The sequence below is a fragment of the Lepus europaeus genome, chromosome 10, assembly GCF_033115175.1.
Source record: "Lepus europaeus isolate LE1 chromosome 10, mLepTim1.pri, whole genome shotgun sequence".
Taxonomy (NCBI): domain Eukaryota; kingdom Metazoa; phylum Chordata; class Mammalia; order Lagomorpha; family Leporidae; genus Lepus; species Lepus europaeus.
Genome location: NC_084836.1, coordinates 63,499,656 through 63,508,714, shown reverse-complemented (window position 1 = coordinate 63,508,714; position 9,059 = coordinate 63,499,656). Strand labels below are relative to the sequence as shown.

General features: G+C 62.1%; 1 protein-coding gene across 8 annotated transcripts; it reads left to right on the top strand.

Annotated features, from left to right (window-relative positions):
- Positions 1–216: 216 nt before the first annotated feature.
- Positions 217–8,986, top strand: MBD6 (methyl-CpG binding domain protein 6). Of its 8 annotated transcripts, none has more exons than XM_062203362.1 (13): positions 217–248; positions 3,013–3,076; positions 3,220–3,356; positions 3,603–3,705; positions 3,836–3,998; positions 4,223–5,263; positions 5,448–6,106; positions 6,366–6,519; positions 6,672–6,841; positions 6,957–7,373; positions 7,467–7,534; positions 7,679–7,820; positions 7,987–8,986. In XM_062203362.1, the coding sequence occupies exons 3-13, from the start codon at positions 3,244–3,246 to the stop codon at positions 8,059–8,061; spliced, it is 3,105 nt and encodes a 1,034-aa protein (XP_062059346.1). In that variant the 5' UTR covers positions 217–248; positions 3,013–3,076; positions 3,220–3,243; the 3' UTR covers positions 8,062–8,986. The 8 variants fall into 8 exon arrangements, with proteins under 8 accessions (XP_062059346.1, XP_062059349.1, XP_062059345.1 ...); XM_062203365.1 differs by lacking the exon at positions 217–248 and adding an exon at positions 1,826–2,020 and having other exon boundaries at positions 7,482–7,534; XM_062203361.1 differs by lacking the exon at positions 217–248 and adding an exon at positions 1,826–2,020.
- The last annotated feature ends 73 nt before the right edge of the window (positions 8,987–9,059 follow it).

Sequence of the window (9,059 nt, the reverse complement as noted above, 5' to 3'; positions counted from 1 at the left end):
TCAAGCCTCTGACCTCGAGAGCGCAAGAGCGCAGATCTTTTACCAGGGGGTTGGCCCTCCTCTCAGGGGCGGTGCCCAAGAGTTCACCAATCAGAAAGCGGCACGCCGACACTGGCCCCGCCTCGCCCCCCACATCCGCCACTCAGGAGCCCCATGGCACAGCCCCTGTCGCTCCCTCCCGCTCGGAGGTCGACGTCGCGTTGGACCCGGAAGTGGCTTTGGGTCACGAGGCTCCGCGGAGGCGGTGGGTGAGTCATGCGCGCGCGCGGAGGGGAGTGTGGAGGGGGAGGGGAGGGGAGGGGGGCGGGGATGATGCAATGTTTGGCAACCGGTGTCTGCGCGCGCACGCGCAGGGGACTACGAGGGTGGTGGGAGGTACGGGGGGTGGGGGAGAGGAGAGAGGGCGGGGCACCGGCTCCGGCAACCAACGGCCCCAACGGCTATCAACCGTGGCCTCCCGTGAGCTGCCGTGTGGGTCCTCCCTGCAGCTTCTGCGCCCCGGGAGCGGCCACGCCGCCCACCTTGCATCAGCCCTCGTTTGACCTTCTACGGAGGGGGCTCCCGTTTTCTCAATCCCCTCCCCGCTAATGGGCATACAGGCCTTTTGAACCTCTCTCCTTTGAAAGTTTGCAACCATCTGCCAGGACCGACGACATCTTGTCTTCGAAAAGGGCTCTCCTTTCGCCCCCTAAGGGCCCCCGGAAAGGGGCCGAGGTATCGGACTCCCCTTGGTGGTCGTTAACTGCCGCTTCTAGAGCGGCCTCGACGTTTGTCTCGTCTCCCAGAAGTCCTCAGCGTGTCCGCAGTCACCTTCTATTTGGCCCAGTGGGCCCGATTCCGTGTGCTTGTGCCCCACACGCCCCCACCCTACGTCCTGTGGCTCCTGCTGTGCACTGGGCAGAGCCTTGTTGCCTGGGGCGTGTGCGTCAACCTGAGCGCGCCTGGCCTCGTCCCGGGCTTCGGGAGCCCGGGTGCCAGCCTCCGCTCTGCCTTCTCCTCGCCCGGGAATCCTGCCGTTCTCGTTCCTGTGTTGTTTGTAAATTAAAGATAACGCATTGTCAGAAGTAAAAGCAGAGAACTTTGAACTTGGAAGCAGCTTCCAAGTGGAAAGCGCCATGGTGGCCTGCTCGGCTCCTGTCATGCCCTCACGGGGGCGGCCAGTTTGTTCGGGCAGAGGCTGTCACCAGGCCGGCGTGGCAGTGACAGGTCGCGCCATTTCCTCTCCTGTGAGTGGAGGTGGGCGGCGGGCTGGACCAGATGGTCTAGCCTGGCCTACAGACAGACCAGGTTGTCAGTGACAGGCAGGGGTCATGTGACTTGACAGGCCGGGGTCGTGTTGTGACACGTTGACCTGGGGAGGCGGGTCAAGTCCCAGCACACTACCCGGGCGGCCTTCGGGGCGGGGCAGGGCAAGTCGCGACTTTCATCTTTGGGGCCGGCCCCTCCCGGCCCCGACATTCCTGGCTCCCCCAGCAGCCTGTGGCTTTGGCAGGGGCCCCTCCCCGGGGAGCGCTGGGATTGGCCACCAGTGGCCTGGGAAGAGACGCAGATCCTTCCGCGGCGGGCGGGGGGGGCCGCGTGGGGTGTTTGTTCTCTTGGGGATTAATGGGGGGTTGTGGGGGAGGGGCAGGCGCGCTCCCGCATGCGCACTGCGGCCCCTCCTGTTGGCTCGTCTCTGTCCGCTGGGCGGGGGCCCGGCCCCGCCCCTCTCCCGTCCGGGCAGCGGCGGCGGCGGCGGCGGCGGCGGCTGCGGCGGTAGCGGCGGCAGCGACGGCGGCGGCGGCGGCAGCAGGCTGCGCGGTGCCTTCTGGGAACGGAATCCCCAGGGCTGCCCCTGGCCCCCATGGCGCATGCGCGGGAGGCCGCTCGGTGATCCGCGGCGGCGGCGGCGGCGCTTCCTGCTAGGACCGGCCGGGGCCGTACCGGAGGCTCGGGCTCCACCGACCCTCCTCCCACCCCCTCCCACTCACCCTCTGGGCCGCGACTGCGCAGGGCGGGGCCGGCCGAACCATGGGCCGCGGTGAGTGCGGGGCCCGGCCCCCCCCCACCGCCCCTCCCCCTCCCCCTATCCCTCCCCTCTGCCCCCTCTGCGTCCTCTCGGCCCCTTTCCCCGGCCCCATCCCCGCTCCCCCGCCCTCACCTGCCCCCGCCGTTTCTCCCTCGCACTGCCTGACTTCTGCCTCCTCACCTCCCTCCCCTCCGTGCTTCGCCCACCCTCCGCCCGCCCTCTCCCCAAGTTCCTTCCTACTTCGTGCGCCTTCCCCTCCTCCCCGAGCTGAGGGAAGCAGTCTGGGTGACAGGGCGCCTTGTTATGAGAGGGAAAGTTTGGAAGCCGCCACTGTGGCGTGTGAGCGGCGGTGAGCTTGGGGAGGGTGCTTGCAGGTTTCAGCGGCGTCCCCACACAGCAAGAAGACTCTCGGAGCTGATCCGAGGGTCTGAAGCCCCTTGCCCTAGGTTTTTGGGAAAATCAGGAGCTCCTAGCTCCTCAGGGTCCTGGGAGAAGACAGAGCTGTGATTCTGACCTCGCTGAAGACCCGAGTGAACTAAATCAGCGATTGTCTGATGAAGCAGACACGGGGGTGGGGGTGGGGTGGGGGGAGTCCTGCTGGTACCACCGCAGCAGGCAGTTGGGTGGTTGCCTACTGACCTAGGGGCAGTCTGTACTTTTTTATACGATCTTCCTGGGGGAGGGAACAGTAGGGCCAGACACTCTGGGAAACTTCCTAGTGGCCTGGCATTGTGGGAATTTGCCCACACTCCTAGTTGAAGTCTCCTGTCCCTAATGGGACAAAGGGGCCTTGCTCTTCATAGGTCCAGGACTAGGGCTGTGATTCTGTGGGTTCCGGGCAAGCTGAGGGCCCCTGGGCACTGGGCTTGGATGGTTGTGGCCTCGGCCAGCAGCCCCTGAGATCTTTGGAGGCATGGTCTCATGACACTGAGGGTCCTGGGCTGTGACGCTCCCCCGAGTGGGGCAGCTTCCCTGACAGTCTCGTTGCTCTGCTTGTGTTACAGGTGTGGGCTAAGCTGGCGGCCCCGGCTTTGGACTGGACCCCACAATGTTTGCAGAGATGTTCAGGTAGCCATGGTGGTGTGGCAGAGGATTCCTCCTTACTCTTCTCCCAGCTCCCTCTTGCCACTTGGAGCCTTCCTGGGGGACTCCCTCGGGGACCCAGCCCAGCGTAATCCTCCTCGTGCCCACATGGATGTCTGTGTTATCAGGCACGCGGGAGCTGATTACACACAATGAATGGGGGCAATGAGAGCAGTGGAGCAGACAGAGCTGGGGGCCCTGTGGCCACATCTGTCCCCATCGGCTGGCAGCGCTGTGTGCGGGAGGGTGCTGTGCTCTATATCAGGTATGGCTCTAGAGCGTTCCCTGAGCTCGGTCCCCCCAGTTGCTCTTACGGTGCCTGCATCTTCTTCCCCTGCCCCTCCTCTGGAAGCCCAGGGCTTGTACCCTGTTGCTCTCCTCTCTTCTCCTTCCTCAGCCGTTTTGCTCTCTGGTGCCCTATGCCTTTGAATCTGTTTTCCTCCTTTCTGCCCTTCCTAGGAAGGTCTGTAACTTAGCAACTGCCCTTCCCCCTGACCTTGTCTTCTCCCAGCCCAAGTGGCACAGAGCTGTCTTCCCTGGAGCAAACCCGGAGCTACCTCCTCAGCGATGGGACCTGCAAGTGCGGTCTGGAGTGTCCACTCAACGTCCCCAAGGTCAGAGGGGTTGAGGGGTGCCAGTGAGTACAGGGATGAGCCAAAGGACTGAATGCAAATCACTGACCATGGTAGCCCTTCTCACAGGTTCCACCCCCTCTGGTCCTTGTCCGTGCCTTCTACCTTACAGGTTTTCAACTTTGACCCTTTGGCCCCGGTGACCCCGGGTGGGGCTGGGGTGGGGCCAGCATCTGAGGAGGACATGACCAAGCTGTGCAACCACCGGCGGAAAGCTGTTGCCATGGCAACTCTGTACCGCAGCATGGAGACCACCTGCTCACACTCTTCTCCTGGTGAGTCTTCTGCCACTTTGCCCAAGACTGAGGCCAGCCTGAGGACCTGGGAGGTGGTGGTGGGAGGAGCTCTGTGGGAGCACTGGGAGTAGGGTGGGGTGGGGAGCCAGGAGACAGGAGGAGACAGGGAGGTCGGGCACTTGTGGGAGATGGGACTGGAGAAGACAAAAGAATGGTGTTGGAAGGGCGCCTAAAGCTGACCCTTCGTTTCTCATTTATTGCAGGAGAGGGAGCGAGCCCCCAGTTGTTCCACACTGTGTCCCCAGGGCCCCCCTCCGCCCACCCTCCCTGTCGAGTTCCTCCTACAACTCCACTTAATGGGGGTCCTGGCTCCCTGCCCCCAGAACCACCCTCAGTGCCCCAGACCTTCCCCCCTCTATCAGGGCCTGGGGGGCTCTTCCCTCCACCAAGGCTTCCTGACCCAGTCCCCTCCGGAGGCAGCGGCAGCCCCTGTTTCCTCCCGAGGGGCAATGCCCCTTCTCCAGCCCCACCACCTCCTCCTGCCATCAGCCTCAATGCCCCCGCATACAACTGGGGAGCTGCCCTGCGATCCAGCCTGGTGCCCTCTGACCTGGGCTCCCCTCCGGCCCCCCATGCCTCCTCCTCACCACCTTCAGACCCTCCTCTTTTCCACTGTAGTGATGCCTTAACACCCCCTTCCCTGCCCCCAAGCAATAATCTCCCCGGCCCCCCTGGTCCCCTCGGTCCTGCCACTCAGCCGCCAGTGTCTTCAGCCACTATGCACCTGCCCCTGGTCCTGGGACCGGCCCCCACTGTGGAGGGGCCTGGGGCGTCCCCCTTTCTCGCTAGCAGCCTCCTCTGTGCAGCGGCCAAGGCACAGCAACCCCCGTCACCCCTTCCCAGCACTTTACAGGGCCGAAGGCCCCGTGCCCAGGTGCCCTCAGCTTCCCACTCATCACCCCGTCCCACTCAGCGTCGTCCCCGGCGACCCCCAACTGTACTGCGATTGTTAGAAGGGGGAGGCCCTCAAACCCCTCGAAGGAGCCGCCCCCGGGCCCCTGCTCCTGCCCCCCAGCCCTTTCCTCTCCCAGAACCGTCCCAGCCGATTCTCCCTTCTGTGCTGTCCCTGCTGGGACTCCCCACTCCTGGCCCTTCCCATTCTGATGGAAGCTTTAACCTTTTGGGGTCAGATGCACACCTTCCTCCTCCCCCAGCCCTCTCCTCAGGGAGCTCTCCCCAGCCCAGGCACCCCACCCAGCCCTCCCTGCCTGGTGCCACCAGTGGCAGCCTCAGCAGCGTGCCAGGTACGTGGTGAGCATCCTGGAGCCCCTGCTTGCCCCGGGGAGGAAAGAGGCAGTCAAGGCGGGGGGGTGGGGGGAGTTTGGCGAGCTGTGGGACAGGTTTCTGGGTTGGGGGGCAGGGAGGCTGGGTGATTGGGACTCCAGGAGGAAGGCCTCCTTCGAGCTCAGTCTCTGTCTTCTTTTACAGGTCCCCCTGCCCCGCCAGCTGCCTCCAAAGCCCCTGTAGTCCCCAGCCCTGTGCTTCAAAGCCCATCTGAAGGGCTGGGGATGGCGGCAGGCCCAGCCTGCCCTCTGCCTCCTCTGGCTGGTGGGGAGGCTTTCCCCTTCCCCAGCCCTGAGCAGGGCCTGGCGCTGAGTGGAGCTGGCTTCCCGGGGATGCTGGGGGCCTTGCCGCTCCCTCTGAGTCTGGGGCAGCCTCCACCTTCTCCCTTGCTCAGTCACAGTCTGTTTGGTGTGCTGGCTGGGGGAGGACAGCCTCCCCCTGAGCCCCTGCTGCCCCCGCCCGGGGGACCTGGCCCTCCTCTAGCCCCAGGCGAGCCCGAAGGGCCTTCGCTTTTGGTGGCCTCTTTGCTTCCACCACCCCCATCAGACCTTCTTCCACCCCCTTCCGCACCCCCTAGCAACCTCCTTGCCTCTTTCCTGCCTCTGTTGGCCCTGGGCCCCACAGCTGGGGACGGGGAGGGATCTGCAGAGGGAGCTGGGGGTCCAAGTGGGGAACCATTTTCAGGTTTGGGAGACCTGCCCCCCCTATTATTCCCCCCCCTTTCAGCACCCCCTACCCTCATAGCTTTAAATTCTGCGCTGCTGGCTGCCAGCCTGGATCCCCCCTCGGGGACGCCCCCCCAGGTGAGGACAACAGAGGACAAGTGGGTGGGACAGAACAGGAGGTAGAACCCAAGGCGTTCAGTTGCACACCCGGCTCTTCCTGGGGGGGCTTTGGGGAGGGCCAAGTTGCAGGCTGGGGTGGGATGGTTGTATGAATCTGGCCCGAGTCTAATAAAAGCGGCCTGCTTCCCTGGAGGCTTCAGCTAGGTCCTGTATGTGAAAGTACCAGAGATCTCCAGAAGGTCACTTGTGAGTGCTCAAACCTGTTTTCTTTCCTTAGCCCTGTGTCCTGAGTGCCCCCCAACCTGGACCACCTACCTCCAGTGTCACCACGGCAACTACTGACCCGGGGGCCTCCTCTCTGGGCAAGGCCCCCTCCAACTCAGGGAGACCCCCCCAACTCCTTAGCCCTCTGCTGAGTGCCAGCCTGCTGGGTGAGTCTGAGTGAGGATGTGGAGGTGAAAGCAGTAAAGATGGGGAGAGCAGGGTGGACTGCGGGGGAGAAAGCCTGTGCCGGAGAACGACCGTCTGCGCAGCCCAATTGGCTTGTCCTGGCGAGACCTCTGACCTCACGGCATCTCTGCAGGTGACCTGTCTTCGCTAACCAGCAGCCCTGGAACCCTCCCCAGCCTGTTGCAGCCTCCTGGCCCTCTTCTCTCTGGCCAGTTGGGGCTGCAGCTCCTCCCTGGGGGGGGAGCTCCTCCACCCCTCTCGGAGGCTTCTAGTCCCCTAGCCTGTCTGCTACAGAGTCTGCAGGTAAGGGGGTGGGTGTGTCATCAGGGAGAGAAATTTCTCCCCCACCTGGAAACTGAAGGCCGAGTTACTTCGGCAGCGGGCTGTGTTTGAGACTGACGGAGCTCTTCTTTGCCAGCAGATCCCTCCAGAGCAGCCAGAAGCCCCCTGCCTGCCCTCTGAGAGCCCCACCTCAGCCCTCGAACCGGAGCCTGCCCGGCCTCCCCTCAGTGCCTTAGCCCCACCCCATGGTTCTCCCGACCCCCCAGTCCCTGAGCTGCTCACTGGGAGGGGGTCAGGGAAGCGGGGCCGGAGGGGAGGAGGGGGACTTAGGGGCATTAACGGTGAGGCCAGGCCAGGCCGGGGCCGAAAGCCTGGCAGCCGACGGGAGCCTGGCCGACTGGCCCTCAAGTGGGGGACACGTGGTGGCTTCAATGGACAAATGGAACGGTCCCCAAGAAGGACCCACCACTGGCAGCATAATGGGGAGCTGGCTGAAGGGGGTGCTGAGCCCAAGGACCCACCCCCTGTGGGGCCCCATTCTGAGGACCTGAAGGTAGGTGCTGAATGATGGCTGAGGTCTGGGACCAAGGGCTTTGAGGAAAGGCTGGGTCCTTGGTACCTGTTTCTAACTCTTCCACACACACAGCCCATCCTTTCTCAGGTACCCCCAGGGATAGTCAGAAAGTCTCGTCGTGGCCGGAGGAGAAAATACAAGTGAGTGTTGCACCCACCATAGTCCTGCCTGTGCCTGCTTGTTGGGGTTAAGAACATCCAAAAAATGGTGGTTTGGTTTTCAAAAAGGGTGTATACTTACTTGAGTATGAATAAGGATATTGTGCCTTTACTATTCAAATATAGAAAGTTTCCCACCCAAACTCCTGAAAGTCTCCTGGTGCTTGGGGAGCTGTTCCTGATCATCTGTGCCCCTTATTGCAGCCCTACCCGGAATAGCAATAGCTCCCGCCAGGATGTTACCTTGGAATCCAGCCCCACAACCCGAGTAAGTGTGTGTGTGTGTGTGTGGGGGGGTGTGTGGGGGTGGGCAGGTAGCTGGTAAATAAGGGATGAGGCAGGGGGCAAGGAAGTTACAGGGAGTGGGGAGAAAATAAAGGACTTGCTGACACCTAGCTGATTGGTCACTTCTTTCAACTTCCCCCCTTGTATAGACGGCTGTCCCTCTGCCTCCCCGGGCCCGCCCTGGCCGTCCTGCCAAAAACAAGAGGAGGAAACTGGCCCCATAGCAGCCATACCTGGAGCTGGATTTGACCCTGATTGGGGAGAGCTGAGTGCTGAGCCTTGGGAGCCCCTGCCAGCCACCTGCACCTGTGGACAGTGGGTGGGGGCACTACTCCCCACTCAGAGCACAAATGCAACCCCTTCCCCTACAATCCCATCCTGAGCCATTGCAGGGGGTAGGGAAGCTCCCCCCCTCCCCCCCAAAGCCATGTCACTGAAAAGGCCTGGGGGGGGTGGTATATGGCCCTCTCCCCACCAGGCGCTAAGGGGAACACCCCTCTCCCCCGTCCCCAGGTCTTTTATTTGTTTTAAGTTATTTTTGCACAAATGACTCTTTTATATTTAATTGGACTTCATTGCCTCCCTTGAAGCCAGCAGGCTCAGTTTACAAACCTGTGAGCTACTGTTGGCTGCTGCCCTCCTTCCCAGTGAAAGGTACAAAGCAATAAGCATCATGCCTCCTCCCTCACCCCTCCAACACCCCTCTGCCTCTGGCTCAGGTTGCTCAAAGCACAGATCCCCTCTTACCCCGTCCCCAGGTTTGAAACACATAGCCTCATTCAAGGTGTAGCCAGGTTCCCTTGACTTTCCTCTGGGATAGGAAAAGGGGGTAAGGGGGCAAAGAGAGCCCTCTGGGCCTCTCCTCCCATACACACTACACTACCCCTTCTCCCCCACCAAAACGCTCAGAGACGTTGTGACGATGCGGCTGAGGATTATGCAACGTGGTCCAACCGGAGCGGCCAGCATGACCAGCTGTCCAGGGGCTGCCTCCTGCCTTTTCTTTTGTAAAGACAAGACCCTTGGGAGTTTTAATTCTGTTTTGTACTTGCCCTGTGGGGCCTCCACTGCTTTTCTATGGGAGACACTCTTAATTTAACAGATGAGAATATTTTGAAACTCTGGCTCTGGCTCTGTATTCATTTTTTATTTAGTTCTTTGGTAAGGACACGTTACCACCTAACTGCTCCTCCACTACAAGGGACGTAGATGGACGTCTGAG

Bases quoted from the DNA above. Each gene is read 5' to 3' on its own strand.
- MBD6 (XM_062203362.1), top strand. From the start codon at position 3,244: ATGAATGGGGGCAATGAGAGCAGTGGAGCAGACAGAGCTGGGGGCCCT. The intron at 3,999-4,222 runs GTGAGTCTTCTG...CATTTATTGCAG, and splicing joins CTGCTCACACTCTTCTCCTG to GAGAGGGAGCGAGCCCCCAG. The intron at 5,264-5,447 runs GTACGTGGTGAG...CTTCTTTTACAG, and splicing joins CAGCCTCAGCAGCGTGCCAG to GTCCCCCTGCCCCGCCAGCT.